This window comes from Bicyclus anynana, chromosome 20 (genome assembly GCF_947172395.1).
Source record: "Bicyclus anynana chromosome 20, ilBicAnyn1.1, whole genome shotgun sequence".
NCBI lineage: Eukaryota > Metazoa > Arthropoda > Insecta > Lepidoptera > Nymphalidae > Bicyclus > Bicyclus anynana.
The window spans coordinates 11,272,645-11,293,753 of NC_069102.1; the positions used below are offsets into that span (position 1 = coordinate 11,272,645).

A 21,109-nucleotide genomic window follows, 5' to 3' on the forward strand; every position below is an offset into this window, starting at 1 on the left:
TTTTGACGTATTCTTTTATTTGATATTGTTCTTGAAATCAGATCGTTTTTATTGTGTTTCTTGTGATTCTACTTTTAGAAAGTGCATACTTAAATATATCTGCTGGTAGATAGTTACTAACGCAGAATAAAGATGATCCAGAATGAGTCTTTATTCTGTAAAAACCCATGAAAAAAACAAACGTCACACATCCACGTATACAAATTGTTTTCATAATTTGTATTTCAAAATTTAACATTAATAACATTTACGTAAATTAATATAATAATTAATAATAACCTACCAAAAAAAATCTCCATCTTGTTTCTTTAGTTTTGTTTTTAAAATATTTAAAAACATAAAACGCCATTTTTCTTGAATAACATTTAAAATTACTGATGTGACGCTTTGTGTCGTACTGACTCGAGTAAGTTTTCGTTTTTAGAATTTTGTATTTGACACGGTTACGACACCGTCGTGTTCCGTGCGCACTATCTGCCTATTATTCTTTAATCTGTGGTAATGGTAATCTGTAAATGATTCCTTTAAATGGCGCCTACGTGCTTCAAGGCGGAGCTTTGTAAATATGAATGATATTGAAAGATACATAGAACTGTTTGACATTATGTTATCCTTTAAAGAATTTTAAACACAACGTAGATGAGATTGAGACAAATATATTTTTACTCGTAAGGTTCATATTTTCATCGCACTTGTATAACTAAAAATTATATAGACGACTTAGGGCCGTTCCTCCTTACTCTTTCTTCATTGCCATCAAATCACAATCGTTTGTGTACCCTCTCCAATGCTTCAATGGTACTCTATGTTTATGTCAATCATAGCTTCATTGATTACATACTCTTTGGCTTCATTTGACGTTTGTGATCACAGACTGGTGTTGACGAAACGAAATCTAATATTATTGTGAATTTGAGACGAGTTATTAATTATAATGTCGTAAAATTCAAATAAACAGTTACATGTAACACAGTGTAATTGTTGTTATTCATTAAATTATTACCAGATGCACATTCGAAAATGTATTTCCCGATAGGATGGCCAAAAGTTTTACAAAATTTGGGTAATGATGCACAGTTCAGACAAATTGTGTCTAATAGAGATAAAATCTTATTCGCGTCGCTTAGTGAAGATTGTTTTGTGGTCTGGTTTTGCAAGGTACGTTACAATATACACATAATATTATTTTTTCATTTGTCACCAGGAAATAGACGGTTGTGCAAATTTAGAATTTGTACGTATTGGTACTCCAAAACACCTGGACTCTGCTGTCTATTATCCAATCAGTATATAAACTCTAATATCTAACTGGAACTATCTGCCTTTCTATGTCATCCTTATAAGAGTTAGGAAAAATATAGAGCAGAAACTCATTACTGTGATTTGATAAGTTGACAGGTGGATGAGCTTAGGGTAGTGTTTGACTCTTTAATGATTACTATCAGATGTATATGCATAATGACCAGGACCAACTTCCTAACATGCTCTCAAATGGGTGTAATATCATCAACTTTCTTAACCAAACAACTTAACAATATGTATTAAATGAATTAGAGGAGGTTTTTCAAATATCACCAATATTCCTATTCCCCTCCAATTAGTCAAAAAAAGATTTATAAGGTATGACTATAGTCCAGTGGGTGGTTATTGTACTACAACCTCCCTAAGGTCAGTCCATGCCGTTGAGTTATTGAAGTTTTAAATATAAGAAAAAATCTACTTTTTAGCCCAGCGTGCCAATAGTTTACCACCAACGAAGTGTTGAGTCACTGCAGAGGTTGGGTGTCAATGTTGGGGTGGAATGGAAACCAGACTCATCAATGATATGCATTTCGGTATGTAGTACAGTTTTATGATTGATGAGAGGATTACCAGCAAAATCTCTATAACATGCTTAAAGACCTTGGCCTCTCTAGAAGTGCAGCTAGTTCTATATTGGAACGAGTATCCAAAGCTGCTCTAATAGGATCTTACCAAATTTAGCTAGGCAAGAAGAACAACACGAGCAGAGAACGGGGAGTGTTGATTGATCGTCAAGGAATTCCTAAACTCTACATCCTGTAGTCACAAGTTCAGGACTCAGCTCGGAGTTTTTCTCTCTACCACACCCAGCATCCGCACTGTGAATTCTTGGAATGCTAAGATATTCATCTTACCTTCCTATTTATCAAGTTATGTGCCTAACATCAGTAATAAGTACTTTCTGTACAAAAAAAAATTTCACTACAGCCCTACTTGATGTCTACTGTTTACCAACATACAAATTAGAAATGAAGGTAGAAATTTATTTTGTTTATTTTATTTATTTCGTCCACGTGGATTTCAGCTTATTATTCATATAAACCTTTCCCTTTAATCACTTTATTTATTAAAAATACCACATCAAAATCTGTTATATAGTTTTAAAGATTTAAACATACATATGGACAGATACTTTGTTTTATACTATGTAGTGATTATGTATTGTTTGTTTATAAAATTTAATTCAGAATATATTAACTATATTTAAATAATTGAAGCTCTAATTTATTTTCATTAACTTAAAATTGAGTTAATTATAATTTTTAGGATGTGGGAAATGATTTTGAAGTAATACCCTCATTTTAAGTTTGTTTGTTGGTGACAAGTATAGACATATAGAGTAGGGCTGTAGTATATATAGGTGACAAAAAAGAAAACATTTGCAAATAACAAAACAAAATTACAGTTCTCATTGTCTGTAGAATTTTATTTGTAGACATCAGAGGGCCATTTAATTTTATACAATGTGGAGGCTCAGAGTGATCAGACAGCATATCAGCAATGTGACCCACCCATGGCGAGCTTGAGGAGAGATTCAGCAGAGCTTTTTGTGAAGGAAGTTATACCATCACTTAAAATCACTATTGTAAGTATTTTCTATTTGACACATATTAAATAGTATTAGCTTTGTATTTATGGAAGACTAGCAGATGCCCTCAACCGCATAGAATTTTGTTTTTCACAAATCCCTCAGGAAGCATGGATTTTTCCTGGATAAATGTAGCCTATGTGTGTCAGTAGTTGTGGCATTAAAGAGTAACAAAAATCAAAACAAACATCCACACAAACATCCATACAAACTTTAGAGTTTATAATATTAATAGGAAGTTGGATAGGATAGGCTTATGCTTGACTACAATAATGCCTGATGGAAAGCAGTAATGTCGTTGGAGCTCGCGCGCTTAATTAAGGATGCCACCTATTGAGGCGTCTTGCTTGTGTGTGATAGAAAGGGGAAGGAGGAACAAGATGGTGAAGTTCCTGCATGCTCTAACTAAAGTACATCCATTAAAATACAGACAGACAAGCAACATTGTAGAAAGTCTGCAATTTTTTTTGTGTCAAGTTTCTCTGCAAACTCTCTCAACTTACAAACTATATAAAAATGTACACACAGCTTGTCTTTAGAACTTTAACTTGCCTTGGTAGTAATGTAAATTTTACTAGCTAAATTTTAACTACAGAGTTCTGACTGCCTGCCTTTTGATTATGTAGCTATTAGTCAAAATTTATTTATTTTTTTGACACTTCAATTGTACAGATTAAACAAATAAAAACAGTATGAAGAAAGCAGAATATAAAAGGCGGCCTTACAGCTAAGCAGCGATTTCCTTCAGGCAACCTCAGGTTCAGGAAAAGGAGTGTTTCACTTATCTTGACAAATGTTGCTGTACACATATTAGTTCTAAGGACAAGCTCATTACATTAATATGTATTTTTATTTTTAAAAAGAATATTTGCCATAATTTGTAATTAATATTTTTTTTCAGTTCAAAGAAATCCTAGTATGGGACGGGCAGATAACTAGGATGTGTTGTATATCAGGCACAGAGATACTTGTCTGCACCACAAGAGCTCACTTGCTCAGGTATCGCTGGGATGGCACGCAGAACCGTGACTATTGCCTCGACCTTGGCCGGATACCTTTCTCCATCAACCAGCAAGTTTCTAAAGGTTAATATTTAGCTGAGTTCATGTGTGATAGCAATTTACTTTTATTGTTGAAGCCAGTGGTAAGCCCAAACAGTTAAAAGATAACTATTGAGCATGTTGCATACAAATACTGGTGGCTCACAGTTGTTGTAAAGTTGGACTAAACTATCATAGTTTAGTTGTAACACAAATATTGTAAATGTGTTTAATGTCTGTGTCAGTACAATTTTTTTTCTTTGAATATTTTTCTTTAATTATCAAATTAAAAAAAGAAATACATATTTCAAAATGTACAAGATAGAGCCGTGATAGCCTAGAGGGCGTAGGTTCAAATCCGATTTGGCACGCAACTCCAACTTTTCAGTTATGTGAATTTTAGGGAATTAAATATCACATATCTCAAAACATCTTGAAACCTGCATCATCATTCATGTTTGTGAAGTCTACCAATCTGCATTGGGCCAGCATGGTGAACTATATGGCCAAAACCCTCTCATTTTGAGAGGAGTCTCGAGCTCAGCAGTGAACCGAATATGGGTTGATAATGATGATTATGAATGTTCGAGATACCACTTTTAAATTGGTTCATACTTTATTAGTAATCTATATTTCCAGCGGAGCCTATACTAGAAGACAACACCCACGTCAACGATATTGAGTACTCTCCCCTGGTGTGTGGGTTCGGTATAACACTCAATGATGGCAGGGCTGCTTATCTCACTGCACCGAATCTCAAATTTGATCCTAATGTAAGTTTTTTTTTTATAAACTGACTTTATAGATGTGAGTTCTAGCCCTTTTGAGCCTAAAGGAAGTTTTATAAAATTCTAAATGGATCCATTGTATAAAAGCTGAAAGTTTGTCAGCACATGCTCCTAAGATACACTAGCCAATTATGGAATGTAGACTGTGACTTTGCGTGGTTTGTTAATGAAACAACACTGTTAAAATATATGGACTTGTAAAAATCCAATATTGGTTAATAAAGGGTTTACCTAAAACCAAACATTGAGGTTGAAAATGCCTCAAGGCATTACGATGCTTTAAAAATGAACAAACACATCTTGGCAAGTGGAATACAAAGCATGAGTTTGATGACCTTTAAAGGAACTCTGGGTGCAAAGGCTATGTTTGTCGAAGATATTTATTATATTAAGTATAATGAGGTTTAACATCCAAGATAATAGTGAGCAGACAATATGAAAGTCTTATAAATTAATTATTTTGTTAGTTTTCTACTTAAAATCCACTGCACACTATACATCAAATAATTAATGCTTGTTGTGTAATGATGTAAAAAGATATTATTTATAGTGTTTCTCTAATGAAACTTACAAACCCAGTATGATTTTTAATAAATATGTGTCAGTAGGTAAATTGAAAATTATTATATAGTAATATCTAATGTATAATTATGTAAATCTAATCTATTAAGTAACATGTAATGTTAACATAGCAATGCGACTACATATTTATGTAATAATTGTTTTTTTATATCTCAGATAAGTATAGCAACGGATTTAAGGGTAAGATAAGTGTAATATTGTAATACCATAGAGCTCAGAGAGTTAGGGTAATTATTGCATAGACAAATTAGACGGAACGATCTTGGGACTTAGCAAGATTTCGCGAAATCCAAAAATTCTCTTGTTGCTACATGGTTGACTACTGAGTCGCGAAACCAATTATGGAAGATGGATCTAATATGAACCTTAACAATTAAGGCAGACAGATGTAAAAGTGTTCAGTTTTAATTATCACATTGTAACTCGAAATCCTATCAAAGTAGCATCACTACTACTGGGTGTGTCGGCGCGAATGAGTCATTGGATACGTCGGCTCGTGTCGTTATGAACCGATATAGTACGAAATGTTCCGTGAGTTAGGTGGGGAGTAGTGGTAAGCCGCTCGGGCGGCCTAGCGCATTCTTGTCGTGATGTTCGATCTGTCTACACCTTTGGTTGGATAATGCTTCATGTATTATTTTAACTAGTTTTAAAAGACGTCTTTAACCCTTCATCCGTCGGTTACAAGTCCGGGACTTCACTCAAGGTTATTCTCTGCCAATTGTGGGTTTATTGTAATTGTAATGTTTGGCCCTTTATATCCGCTTCTTATGTCAACCCGTTATGACACGTGCTACGCATGGAATGTTATGAGTGGATCAATATGAAGTGAAGTCTTCTATAACTACAGTTATAATGCAGTTGACTAAACTATTTGGATAGTTCAAACTAATATCTTTCTTTCCTTATTTTGTCTCACTCAAAAAATGTGGTTAGTTTGTTCACCTTAGAATTGAGTGTGAGAGGCTTACCAGCCAAATCTCTCTCTAGTTAGTAGGTGGTGGTTAAGCAAGTTGCTTAAACACCGTAGCCACAATAAAACTGCAGCAAGTTATATATTAGAATGGGTATTCTACACTAGCTGAGAAAAGGAAAGTTAATTGATTGTCAAGGAATTTCTTAACTCTCTGGCTCTGCTTGGGGGTTTTCTCTCTGCCACGCGATGAAACCGGCACGCGCACTGTGAATCCATGGAATGCTAAGATATTCGTCTCATAGATTTTGGCGCCATGTTACAAAATATAATTATTGTCACTGTGGCGCCACCAATTTCCCAATATAAACAATAACTAAAAAATTCTTACCAGAAGACACAGATGTAAAAACCCTCTATATAATATGTCTATTCCATTAACATAACTCTCTACGCTTTATGGTATTTATTTAACAAATACAAGTAAAATAGACACGTTTTGTGCTAATTTCATACAAAGGACCCTAAGTAGTAGCTCTGTGTGTAGAGCAGGTTTCTAGTTAAGGAGCTTAGCCGCTAAAGGTTAAAACAATAATGCTCGAAAAATGAGGTTAAATAATATTGTCTTGTTAATAGGCCAAAGCTGTTTGTAAGCTAGACTATTTATGATAGCTCGCATTAAAAATGTCATTTTGCACCCACAATACTAACCATTGGTAAATTATATTATATTATATTAATTATATACATAAAACTGTTTAAGGGACCATTCTATTATTGTAAACTAACAAACGCCCGCGACTTTGTTCGCGTGAAAGTCGATGTAAACTTTCAACTACCCCTACCCTACCACTACCCTACAGAATTGACCTCTCTACAGATTTATTATAAATATAGATAATAATTGAATAGTAATATTATTTGCGGATAATAGATATTTTTTAGAAGAGAAAGTTATTCTTTTGTTAGTAATAGTAAACTATTCTTTAAAAAGATAGCATATGAAGTCTGTTTTTTAGATCTATAAAAGAGGATATCCTACCATACGTTACATCTTAAAGTGATTTGAAGTTTTGAAAAGACAGCGTTTTCGATGAAAGCTCTAGGCGGCGGCTTGTCATATTTCAACCTATTTACAAAAAATGTGAATCCTTTCATGTAAGCCTTTAGAAAAGCTAGATATTAACATTCACGTTTCGAAAGTATTTAGTTGTTGTCTTAATTGTTTTAAGCCAGGATTGTCTTCGTTGTCACGATCTTACACTTCTGTTCTGTTACCTATTTTATTGTACTGTGTTTTAACAAGTAAATATTATTCTATTATATTCCATGTTTAGATAGCAACATTTAATTGCAGGCCGTCCAAGGCATCTGGGCGCAAGGGATCGACGACGCGACGTGCGTTCGTGTCAACCATAAGTTTAGGCTGATAGCTATTGGAAGGAAAAAGTAAGCAGCATTTAGCCTAAGTTACATACGAAGGCACCGACTTAGTGTATAACATTGTAAATTAGCATATTGTAGGACAATAGGCTAATTTTTTACAGCTTTATGATATTTTATTTTTTTATCTTTGTACATTACTAGCGGATGAGATCTTTGTACATTATTAGCGGATAGTTTACATTGATTTCCACGCGGACTTTGCGTGGAAGTCAATGTAAACTTTCATCACTTTACTTACTTTTTTAAAAATTCTGGAATCACATTATATTTCGTATTTTTTTTATGATTTATGAACAAATTTTTAAAACTGTAACTTTCAAAATGAAGGAGATTTCATACAAACTGTCATCCCCTATTTTATGACCTCAAGGGTGGAATTTATCAAAATCCTTTCTTAGCGGATGCCTATGTCATAACATCTACCTGCGTGTCAAATTTCAGCCCGATCCGTTCAGTGGTTTGGGCTGTCCGTTGATAGATCACTATGTCAGTCAGTCATATTTGAGTTATATTTAGTAAGTCCTAATAAAAGGAGATAAAAAGTCCTAAAAGAAGGAAAAATCGGAAGGATGTTGCGGCCCTTCGCTGGAATGTTGTATAAATAAATTTTATGATAGTGTATTTAACATATATCTTTGTCAGTTCTCAGGTGGACGTGTTTACGATAGACGAGGCGACAGGCGGGCTGGAGTTGTCGCATACGATGGTGCTCAGTTCCAAGGACTTCCCCGGCGACCCGGGGCCGGTCAAATGTTTGAGGTGTGTTCTAGAGGTTAATTTATTTATTTGTTAGTGTAGTTCGAATTTGTCTGCCACAATAATAATAACCGCAAAGGTGACAAGCACAATTTTCGTGACAAGTATTTAATTTTGTACAAAATTGCCGTTCATTGCTACTTCAGCCACAGAAAACATATGTACAAGTACAGAAGATTCACTCCGCAACTTCATTAAAATAAATAGCGACTCTCGCTACGACACAATACGGCGCAATTCAGTTTGAATAAAATTATTAGCAAGCCTTTTTATTTACCTACAGTTCTTATTATATAATGATTTATTTATTTTGCTATCATCCGCGAAAAGCCGTCGAACCCATGCGACAACGTCACCCTGGTCCGACAAAATACTCTCTACGCACGTTTCACCCCGAAACCGGTGCATCCTCAGGAGATGTTGACTCTACAACGTGCAATTGCAAATTGCGAACTACGAACGATAACGAACGCACGAGGCGCGTCGCGCAGCGTGTGCAAAAGCGTCCGATCCGAGCGGCGACACTGGCCTGTTTAAGTTACCTTAAGGGTAACGCGACCTTGTACCTGTACGTTTGCGCTAAAACACGGAGTGCTCCAGGCCTGCCTGCTGCTCGTACTACATTTAAATACAGTAAAATCACCAATATTGGCAGGTGGACAGGCGACGGGCGGGCGGTGGCTGTGAGCTGGGAGGGCGGCGGCGTGTCGGTGTGGAGCACGTTCGGCGCGCTGCTGATGTGCTCGCTGGCGTGGGACTACGGCCTCAGTCAGGACTTGGCGCGGCACAATCCGCTCGTTGTTTGCAGTATGGTACGTTGGGGAGAGACAAAATGGAAGAATATACGAGTTTACAACTTATTAGCTTTGATTCCGAGGTTAAACCATAATTCAATAGACTGGGGGTACATTCATCATCACTGACATTAAACATGTCGTACGTCACATCATCTGCGGAGGATAGCGATAATTGTATGGAATCGGCTGACAAGCGTAGCATACGCGTCGCAGCACATGACTCGCTTGTGAGTAGTCTTGTGCTAGAACGATCTTAATATTAGGCATAAAAGATGTCAAGTATGTTGATAACTAGTGACTGCTGATTACAGATAGTAAAGTTAATTAGAAAATACATTTATGAAATTACTAAATTAACAATATAGTTAAACATCAGAAAGAGGAGTCCTCGCCAGCGCGGTGCAGGGGTGCAGGGATATGACAACAGATAGAGAATGAAAATCGGACATTAGGCGCGTGTCGGAATAACGGGTTGCCATCAGAAGCAGATTTAAAGGGCAAACCACTATCTATACTTAATATTATAAAGCTGAAGAGTTTGTTTGTTTGTTTGTTTGATTGAGCGCGATAATCTCAGGATCTGCAGGTCTGATTTGAAAAATTCTTTCAGTGTTAGATAGCCCATTTATCGAGGAAGGCTATAGGCTATATATTATCCCCATATTCTTACAGGAACGGGAACCACGCGGGTGAAACCGCGTGACGTCAGCTAGTTATTGAATAAAGTCTGTCAGGTCTAACAATTCCCACCAAGAATGTTACCAATAAACCCTCGAATAGCGGAGAATACCTTGAGTGAAGTTCCGGACTTGTGACTGAAGGATGTAGGGTTAAAGTCGTATTTTAAAACAAGTTAACACCTACCTTCTTCACTTAAGTCCCCGCCTATACCAAAATAATTCATGAAGATTATCCAACCAAAGGTCTCGACGGATCGAACGTCACGACAATAATGAACTAGGCTGCCCGAGCAGCTTACCACTACTCCTCACCTAACTCATGAAACATTTCGCATTATCTCGGCTCATGACGACACGAGCTGACCGATCGAATGAGTCACTCGCGCCGACACGCGCATTCATTCTTCATCCAGTAAGTGTCATAAGCGCGCGTGCTGTTTCTCGAGGCAGATAATTGACGGATCCAACAGAGTTCCCCACTTATCATAAACGGAAAACCATTGCCTATAAGCAGTTTGACTATATGTATAAATCGTTTCAATAGGAATGGGCTACAGAAGGATATCAATTGTGGATGGTGAAGTTGGAAGAAGATATGACGTCCAATTTAATACAAATGGACTTTGTCAAAAGTCCACTCAGCGTAAACCCTGGCATGGTAAGTTAGCATATTAGCATGTTTTAACTGCTTTTTTTGGTATAATAGTAAACTTGCTTCTTTTTGTTTAATGACAAGAAAACATAAATCTAATATTGGTGTGGCTAACCTAACCAAACACTATTTTTAAAATGAATGTTTGCTATTTTATATATTTTGAGCGTTTTATAACTTTTTATATCTGTTAAAAGTGAGTTTACAGTAATCAAAAATTTGTTCTAGAGCAACCAAAGGCATTTATACCTTCAAGCTGACGACAAGTTATACGTGAACCTCGACGATAATCTTACACGGAGGACGAAAATCTCTATCATCGACTCCTCATCAGATACTTATCAGGAGAACGGCTTAGACCAGCCCTTGGAGTATGACAGCAGTGCTAAGTATAAGGAGATTGTAGACGACAATGAATGCAGGAAGCAGTGGATTGTGTTGCAGCTGCCAGCTACTTACATTGCGAGCAATTGGCCTTTACGAGTAAGTTATTTTCACAAATGATAGTCGGATGTATAGTACGCCAAACTTTTAGTTTTCTTCGACGTTGCAATACGAACTGTGCAGCTATTATAACCCTACTAGGATATGTTTTTGTTTACTCTCTTTTTTTAAAACAACATTCTTAGTATTTGGTAACATTCTTAGTGGTAAATTTTTAGGCGTTTCAATCTTTTTGCTCTTTAAATTCACTTCTGATGTCACCCGTTTTTCCGACACGCGCCACGACATATCTCATGAAGAGAATATTAAAGTCGATCAAAGCAGCAGAACCAAAAATATCGCTCTATCTTTCATTGCTATGCGCAAGAAAGCGCAAAATGTCCGGTTCGCCTGTACATCGATATTTTCATATTTCATCATTTTCATCGATATTTTGTCGTCCGGAGATATGTCGGCCTACATATTTACAGAGTATACAAAAATGAATGTAATGTAACTTTTTACGATTGTAGTAGATAGTAAAGTGATTGTGGTCAGTTCAGTGCGGTGGATGCGAGCGGACAGTTCGTGTGCGTGGCGGGGCGCGCCGGGCTTACGCACTACAGCTGCGCCGCGCGGCGCTGGAAGTTGTTCGGCAACGAGGCGCACGAGCGCGGCTTCGTGGTCACCGCCGGCGTACTTTGGTGGCGTGACTACATCGTCGTAGGTACGACTGTCGCTTCGACGAGTATGAAGTAATGGAGAGGTGACGAATATGTTGGCATTCCATGGATTCACCGTGTGAGTGTAAGCCATTGTGTGGCACAGAGAAAAACTCCAGGCAGATGTCCGGACTTGTGACCGATGGGTGCAGGGTTAAGGACGTCATTGACAGTTAACTAAAACTCCCCTTCTCCGCTCGTGTTGTTCTCCCTGCTGGCCAAAAGTAATGTACAGAGATACCCATATAGAATACGACGCCATGATCACAAACAATGCTAATCTTAAATGCTAACTGGATGTATTCTGCATTTAGGTTGTTACAACATACTGGAAGGACACGACGAGATTCGCTTCTACCCTCGAGACGCGAAACTCGACAACCGTTTCGCGAAGGTGGTCCGCGTGCAGGCGCAGGTGTTTGTGCTGGACACGCTTGACGACCAGCTGGTCGTGTTCGGTGCTGATGCGCTCGTCACCATCTACGAGCTCAACAGGGTCGATAATAGTGAGTAGATATTTGTCAGCAAGGCTCGAATTTTGTACAATGCAACTTCATTTGATATTGAGTAAAGTTGCAGTCTAAGTTGTCATTTGAATTTTTCCTATTGCGATATATTTTTTTTTTTATTATTTACAAGTTAGCCCTTGACTACAATCTCACCTGATGGCAAGTGATGATGCAGTCAAGATGGAAGCGGGCTAACTTGTTAGGAGGAGGATGAAAATCCACACCCCTTTCGGTTTCTACACGGCATCGTATCGGAACGCTAAATCGCTTGGCGGTACGTCTTTGCCGGTAGGGTGGTAACTAGCTACGGCCGAAGCCTCCCACCTGCCAGACCTGGACAAATTAAGAAAATCTCAATCTGCCCAGCCGGGGATTGAACCCAGGACCTCCGTCTTGTAAATCCACCGCGCATACCTCTGCGCCTCGTCAAACGAATCGCAACACAAGGTTGTTTTTCCAGTTAAAATAGCCACGTGTTGGTTTTATTGTTTAACAGAAGGCAACGTGGAGGTGCGCTGCGTGCAAGCGGTGGACATATCGGCGCTGTCGCACCCCGCGTGCGTGGTGTCCGCGTCGCTGTGCAGGCTGCAGGAGCCCTCGCCCGCGCACTTGGCGCGCACCGACCAGCCCGCCGCGCCGCACTCACTGGTAACATCTTTGAAAGTTCGCCATATTGAATTTAGGATGACGTCACTCTTAACCATGTCATCTAAACAAAACGTATGAAAAATTTACTTTTCTGTCGCCAAATGCTCGGGTCAGGTTGCCGGTGAAATTACAGCCCTTACACCTTTACACCTGCCTCAGTACCCAACGTGGCGCTCTGTAGAACATGATTCTTGCCCGTCTGCAAAATGTTGATCTTGTTACAGGAGATAGCTTCCATATTCTTAACACAGATGGTCCATCTGTGAAGAATATGCTTGTCCCACCAAGATTAAATTCTCTCATTTATTTATTACTTCTTTTTTTTTAAATTTTTAACAATATAGGTATAAAATACAAAACATTATTAAAAATTTATAAAAAAAAATTCACCCTCCCGCTGCGGGACATTTGAGTGCCCAAGCAACCGGTGGTCAGGGATCCAGAGTGAGGAACCTCCTCACAATACGCGCCGTCTCAAGAATCACTGCCTTTTGTATACGACTCTTGATCCAACAGTTAAGCGAAAGCTTCTTAAGGTGTTGGTCGAAGCTTTTCGCTATAAGACCATTGACTGAAACAACTATCGGAACAATAATAGTTGACTCAACATTCCACATGGCGGTAATCTCGTGAGCAAGGTCCAAGTATTTTGATACTTTTTCCTTTTCGGCTTTAACCAGATTATCGTCATGTGGAACTGTAATATCAACAATTATTGCACGACGCACTGACCGATCGACTAGCACTATATCAGGTCTATTGGCAACAATTATTATTATGACGAAAAAAACAGGATAGAAGATCTAATGGCGAATAACAGAAAATATAACGCCTAATATCCTTGTAATTCTATTCAATAGTGTTTGTCTGTGACAAGCGAAATATGTCGCTTACTACTTAAGCCGTTGAGCCGTGATAGCCAAGTGGATATGACCTTTGCCTTCGATTCGGACGGCGCAGTTTCGAATCCGGTCAGGGGTTTGCACCTCCAACTTTTCAGTTATGTGCATTTTATGAAACTAAATATCACGTTTTTCAAACGTTAAAGGAGTGAGAATTATCTTAATTTTCTGTCTGTGAATGCTGCTAATCAGCATTGAGCCAGCGTGGACTATTAGTCTAACCCCTTTCATTCTGAGAGGAGAGGCGTGCTCAACAGTGATCCGAATATGAATTGTTAATGATGATGACTAATTACTTGCTTAAGTAGGCACTTCAATAAATTCTAATAATAATTAATTAGGATAATAGAATTATGCGCGTCGTTAATTATATCGAACCAATCAGTTCAAGCAATTAACTTTGACAAGATTGACGAGAAAATAGACATGTTACAACGTAATTACACGCCACGCACCTTTCACGTTGTAGAGTGAAAAAGTGATGTACACTTCAAATTGTACAAGTCTTGTTTATGCGATCCAAACCAATGCCTTTGATGCGTTAAAAATAAATATTAACTTTTTAAAAAACAGAGAGACAGTCAGAAATAGAAAACTTAGCTTTATGTATTAGACTTAAAGGAGAATGCCCACCGGCCAATACAACGTTGGTCTCAGGAACCCAGGTATATCCCCGTATAAAAGTATATAGAGATGGTAATGTGATGTATACATAAGGATCTGGTTAAATAATTGGCTTTATAAAACTACATTCCTTGAAGAATAAAAGATTTTTTTATTCTCTTGCTCAAAATGTTCGCCGCGTGAAAATGTAGCAAAGTGGCGAAACATTTGAAACTGTATTATTTTTTTGTTACCAATAAGCTTAACAAACAAGAAAATGAAAATTGAAAACAAACCAATCATAAGTCTAAAAACATTTATGCTTTGTCAACAATCTTTGCTTGTCCCCGTTAGGGACAAATAACAATCTTTGCTTGTTCCCGTTAGGGATAAATTAAACATTTTTGGAAATTTCCCGTTAGGGAAATTGAAAATGTCGTAAATCGCTGTAGCAAATTTTTTAAAAAAGTTATGATTTCAATATCAAAGTAAAATTATCAAGATTTGTTTAGATTTAAGTAAATTGCCGGGTGGTTAGGGTAGGCCAGGACCGGTGATGGGCATTCCCTTTTATGGCCTATCATAGAGCTATCTATCTTCCATCAACTGTTACTACTAAAAGTACGAAATAAATGCATTTAACTGTTATACCCTGTCTCTCACCAACTAAGTCATTCCAAAACTCTACCCAATAACGTTTTGGTGTGTTTAGGTAATCAATGCAAGCGGTAAGCTCATGATGGTGCAAAGGGAGGAGTATGACGTGGATGAAGACAACAATCCCGTAAGTGTTATATTCGTATTATTCGTTTACGTTAAAGATTTCGGGACAATCATGCCAGCTAAGCATAAGTTTTCCAAAATCTTTGACAAATAGTGTCATATTTCACCCAATTTTTGACTTTAAACTTTAAAACTTTAATGAATTTATACCAAAACATTCCATCAATTGGTGACAACCCTATCCAAGATCTGTAGAGCATTTTTCGAGATTATCGCGTTTAAACAAATGGACAAGTGGAATGGAGAGCCAGTTTTATAATATTTATATTCATGTAATAATAGTGCATTTTAAGAAATGAAATATCACATCTTGAGGAAATCTGCATACCTAAGACTTTTATTTCCCTACGTGTATATGACATGATAGCCGTGATAGCTCAGTGGATATGACCTCTGCCTCCGATTCCGGAGGGTGTGGGTTCGAATCCGGTCCGGGCATGCACCTCCAACTTTTCAGTTGTTTGCATTTTAAGAAATTAAATATCACGTGTCTCAACCGGTGAAGGAAAACATCGTGAGGAAACCTGCATACCAGAGAATTTTCTTAATTCTCTGCGTGTGTGAAGTCTGCCAATCCGCATTGGGCCAGCGTGGTGGACTATTGGCCTAACCCCTCTCATTCTGATAGGAGACTCGAGCTCAGCAGTGAGCCGAATATGGGTTGATAATGATGACGTGTATATGAAGTCTGCCAATCCACATTGGGCCAGGGTGGTGGACTATTAGCCTAATCCTTCTAATTCTGTGAGGGGACCCCTACTCAACAGTGAGCCGACTATGGGTTGTTAATGATGATGATTAATAGTCGTTGTAAACAACCCGTTGACTAATTTGCTGAATTTTACGCAATAAAAAAGAAAAGAAAAACTTTAATTGCATTGCTTCATTATAGCATCTAATTGAGCCCATTTTCGCGCATTATTTCCTCTGTTTCCATTTAGTACAATGTTTTTAGTACATTTTAATTGGGTAATTGTACTTAATTACATAATAATATTTAATATGGCACGTTACCACACGCAATGCTTATTTATATCATTATATCGATAATTATTTTGTACAAACATTTAATTAATGTAATAAAGAGGTAGTTTGTGGTAATCTCTGGATCCACCAAACCACTTTTGAAAATTTTTTTACTACTAAAAAGCTCTTGTAAGTGTCATTATTTTAACCCTGTATTCTTACGGCAACGGAAATTTTGCGGGTGAATAAACATGGCGTCGGCTAGTTTTGATATAGATATACTATTTTCGGAAGAAGGTTTTGTCTTTGATTGTAGAGGCTCCTCACACAAACGCGCTTGCTTTGTACAAAGCAAGCGCGTTTGTGTGAGGAACTGAAGTGACATTAATATAACTCTCTGTTGTTGTAATAGGGCAGGCCTAACATAACATGCACCCACGACATATTTCTTGAAGATTTTGTCTTGAATTTAAAGACGAATGAGCGACCGATGCGGAAATATCGCTCTCTCTTTCGTCCTTCCGCAATGAATGAGAAAGCGATATTTGTTTGAGGCCTGTAAGAGTGCGATTTTGGTCATCACACGTTTGAACCATTGCCTTAAATTTAGGCTTTGGTATCTACTTTAAAATTTTTGCTTACCGCGGTTTAATTTAGCTTTTGTTTTAGCTAAGGGCTTTTGTTGTGGCTTAAATATAAAAGAAAAGAACATAGTATTTTCTTTTTAATAATTTATTTACGTTCACATATGAACGTCAGGTACACTTCATTGCAATGGAAATACATTCAGTCGGCCTACTTCTAATGACGTACGTGTATTTTTGCATACAAACGCGTATGCAAGAACACACTACAGCCGTGAGTAACTAAACAGGTTACCTATACACTTAGAAGTTTCTAGAGCTATAAGCTTATGGTTATCTTTTTCAAATAACGTAAGTACTTTTGGCCTATAAGCCAATATGTACCGAAGATAATTTTGCCTGTTGACTAGTTGAAAGCTGGTCTGCTTCTAAATGTGCATCATAGGTTATACAATGCTGCATGACTCACTTTATGCTAGACCAACTAACCAAATCCTTTTTGGATCACATGACATTGTTTTTTGGCACATTTTATTTTTCAATTAAGGATGGGAATGTATTTTCCATATAGATAGCTTAAAGATGTAGGTACTTGAAGCTGTCCATATGGATTACACAGTGTTAGAGTGATGTGCAGTCCACAGATGCTAAAATGCACTGCCTAACCTGAGGTCACATTACGAACTGGGGTCTGTAGCCATGTGGCTAGATTCACTTTCTACAAACGCTAACGCTTTGAAAACTAAAAAAAATATGGAAATGACAGATCCGAACGACAACTGGATCACGTGAGCTGTCGATAACGAATGTCAACGAATGTCCCATGCATTTTTTTAATTTTCGAAGCGTCTGCGCTTTTAGAAAGGAAATCGCCGTGTCACATGGCTTCAGACCCTGTAATGGAGAAAGAATTTGCCATTGTACAGTTTATATGTATGATGACTGCCTTAAAAAGTTTTTGCACGCCACTGGGTGTTAATACAGTTTGTGTTTACATAGACTATCCTACCTAGATATTTTTATAAGGTTTCTTTAATGCCTATCTAGAGCTACTAATAAACGTGTGTTGCACTGGAAATTATATTAAACTTTATAAAGCCCGGTAATTGTTCTGAAAGTTGACAATAGTGCCAAAAGTACTTTCTATTTGAAAAAGAATATAGTTTTAATATACCTTACAAACTACTTACACTAAATCAGTGTTTGGTTTGTACGGTAACCTTTTGGCCGTCCAAAGATATAGGACCAGCTGTCCATCTGCGGACAATGTTCCCTTTCTTATATGTCGTGCCTGTGACAGAAACCCAGGGAGCGGGGTCTCCTATCGGTAAATAGCTCCAAGGGTTGATTGGCTCAATTATTGGTTCTGCGATTGGTATGATCGGTGCGACTGGGGCGACATGTGCGACTGGCGCTATTGGTTCCAATATTGGGCCAACGGCGACTGGCGCGGCGATTGGTAACTGCACTGGGTGTGCGTTAGGCCGCGTTCGCTTCACAACAGCGTTGAAGCCGTGGATGGCATCGGCGTAGTACTCGACGATGCGTATGTTGCCGTCGGGCTCGACTAGTGAATACGCCCCTCGCACTACGTCGCCGTCTCTCGTCTCCCATTGCGCTTTGTTGTCGCCGGTGTGCGGGTCGTTGACGGCGTAGTCGAACGAGTAGTTTGGGTTTGACTGTAATCAAATAAATAAAATAAAAATAAAATAAAATAAAAATCTTTTATTTTGCCTCACAAAATGGGGACTCACTACTATGACTAGTAGTGTTAGAAAATATGAAACTTAACTTAGGTGTTTAGTATGATAGCCTACTTAAGTCTAGTGATAATGAAATGATGATAAAGTATAACCATAATGTTTAATTCATAAGAGTGTATGATACAGCGCCTGTTTCTATTGTTAGGAGTTTTAAAAAGGATTTAATAGTAAATTTTACCTAATCTCTTGCAAAAAGTAATAATACATATTTAGTCGGGTATTACGTGGCAAAAATTAACTTAAAATACTCACATAAGGTACGTATAACAAAGTTGTAATCTATACTAATATTATAAATGCGGAAGTATTTCTATCTGTCTGTCTTTTACCTTTTCACGGCTAAACGGCTGAACCGATCAAGATCAATTTCGGTAATATCATAAATGAAACCTTGGAGCAGAACATAAACTACTTTTTATCCCCAAAATAGAAATAGAAGGAGGTGAAATAGGGGTTGAAAGTTTGTATGGAAAGTCCTTCATTTATAGAGTTACAGTTTTAAAAATTTGTTCATAAATCATAAAAAAATACAAAATATAATGTGATTTAAGAATGTTTAAAAGTCCACCCCTGTTATGAAGTTTTAAAATTCAAGTGGTGAAAGCTTGGGGTTGTAAGTTTACATTGATTTCCACGCAGACGAAGTCGCGGGCGTCCGCTAGTTATAATATATTAGTTTAAATGAATCTAAAAGTACTCACAATGCTCCCAACTGTAGCGTATGTTTGGTACAGAGCGGGCGGATTAGCTGCCACGCTCCCGATCACACAGAATACCTGGAAAGTTGAAAATTTTGTTATATATTGGAAATTTAACTGCATCTAGTAAGAAAGAAGAAAGAAAGAAAAAAATCTCTATTAGAGCATTATGCCACACAACACAATTTGTCATCTCGAAAGTAAAATAGAAATTAACTATAGAAAGCTTGGGGGTTCATAACTTACGACTATGTCAAATAAAGTAAATATTTCTTTGGCCTATGATTCGGGTAGTCAGTCACCGAGCAAGGTCCTTCCTTTTAACATCACCTGACGGAGGAGAGTTATGGAGAGGTATATGGTTGTATAATTATATATGTCCTTTTTGGCAACTCTATACCCTTTTGTTTTTGTTGTTTTTGTTGGGGGTTTTCATTACATTTGTTTATCTTGTATAGGTGACGTAGTATATTATATTTTGTAGTCGAATTATATTTTTTAATTAACTTGTATAGGATGTATTTAGGTGTGGTCCGAAACGTCGTATTCTATTCGATGCTTACCACCAACACTGAGTACATTTTACCGACGATGTAGTCCAGTTGGCAAACGAAGTGCACTGCGCTGTTATCATCACCCACTAGTTCATTTATACTACATTAATTAATTAATTATTCGACCCGGTCGCGCTCCGTTTTTTGTCAGGCTCCAATTTTCTTCTATTTTTTTATATTTTTTATCGTGCGGGTCACTGATGATATCCTATACGTCGTACGTCTAGCTCATTCGACTGTATTGAACGTTTAAATACCTTTATGGTATCAGATATTTGATCTGATGAAATCCTGTATATAATAACTATCCTTTGCCTCATATTGGAATGCTTCAAAATTGTAAACCCTGGCGCCGAATCCTGAGGCAGTTTATGCGCTCGCTTTCTCTGAGGGATTTAAAAAGTATCACGGTCTAGACCGGGCAAAGTGGACTTTATTTCGGAAAGCAGACTCCTCATACTGGAATGATCCTTAGTTGAAAATAGGAAGTGCAATGCTGTTTGTGAGTACAGTGTCCACTGTTCTATTTAATCTTAATCCTTATTTCAAAATTAACATTTAACATCCAGTTAACATCCTAACTAGAAGACTATCCTTCGTATATAATTCTAATGCTAAGGAAGTCGCGTATCTGTTAATAAGTAGACCATTTATAAACGCTCTTAAGTTGTGCTACAAAAGTAACACGTTCTTCTATACATTTGCATATTGGATGCATTATTCAACTGAGTTTTTCATTTAGTAACAACAACAAAAAACAGGTAACAGTATGTAAAAAGATTGCGTGAATATTTATGATTTTTTAAAAAGCTTGCTGTCTCTACAATCACATGACTTGTGATATTATTTTATGTCGATTTTTTATAAATCTTCTCAATATTAGAAATCGTTTCTGCAAGATATGTTCCTACAGATTGGGAGTTTCTTGATACTTTTCCCATCGCATCCGTTCATTCAGCTCTTCATTCATTTATTTTAGGAAGCGTTTTACCTATAACTACAATAGTAGTGGTCAGTTTTGCCAGTCGTGCAACCGAACTTTTAAAACTAAGTTTGATTTTGCCAGTCATATCCGGGCGCAATCTAAACATTGAAGCTAAGGTGTCGCCATTAACGGATACGTCAAGGAGGACATCACCATCATTCGTTATGTTAGTATTCTTCAATTCATTGATACATTTACATTTGAACTGGAAGAACTTCTTAAAATATAATAATTGTGGGAAAAAATGCTGGTATATTTGTCCATGCTTATTTTATTCAGTTAACTCTAAAAATTATGATGAAATAGTAAGGTCTGATAGTCCGTCTTCACGAACTGTCACCAATTAAGTTGTCAAATTGGCTTCAGCCTTGTCTAATAAATACTGCAATAACCCGCACAGTTTCCAGTATTGTATGTCACGTCAA

General features: G+C 37.4%; 1 protein-coding gene across 1 annotated transcript in view; it reads left to right on the forward strand.

Moving 5' to 3' along the window:
• Positions 1–859: 859 nt before the first annotated feature.
• LOC112047152 (guanine nucleotide exchange factor subunit Rich) overlaps positions 860–21,109 on the forward strand; it is a 57,144-nt gene continuing 36,894 nt past the window's right edge. The window contains exons 1-14 of the mRNA XM_052887674.1: positions 860–1,158; positions 1,728–1,835; positions 2,738–2,887; positions 3,792–3,975; positions 4,570–4,703; positions 7,571–7,662; positions 8,302–8,418; positions 9,071–9,227; positions 10,437–10,550; positions 10,773–11,027; positions 11,526–11,694; positions 12,004–12,195; positions 12,695–12,846; positions 15,064–15,135. Coding sequence (XP_052743634.1) covers positions 1,021–1,158; positions 1,728–1,835; positions 2,738–2,887; positions 3,792–3,975; positions 4,570–4,703; positions 7,571–7,662; positions 8,302–8,418; positions 9,071–9,227; positions 10,437–10,550; positions 10,773–11,027; positions 11,526–11,694; positions 12,004–12,195; positions 12,695–12,846; positions 15,064–15,135 — 2,034 coding nt within the window. The 5' untranslated portion in view covers positions 860–1,020. The remainder of the gene's footprint in view (positions 1,159–1,727; positions 1,836–2,737; positions 2,888–3,791; positions 3,976–4,569; positions 4,704–7,570; positions 7,663–8,301; positions 8,419–9,070; positions 9,228–10,436; positions 10,551–10,772; positions 11,028–11,525; positions 11,695–12,003; positions 12,196–12,694; positions 12,847–15,063; positions 15,136–21,109) is intronic.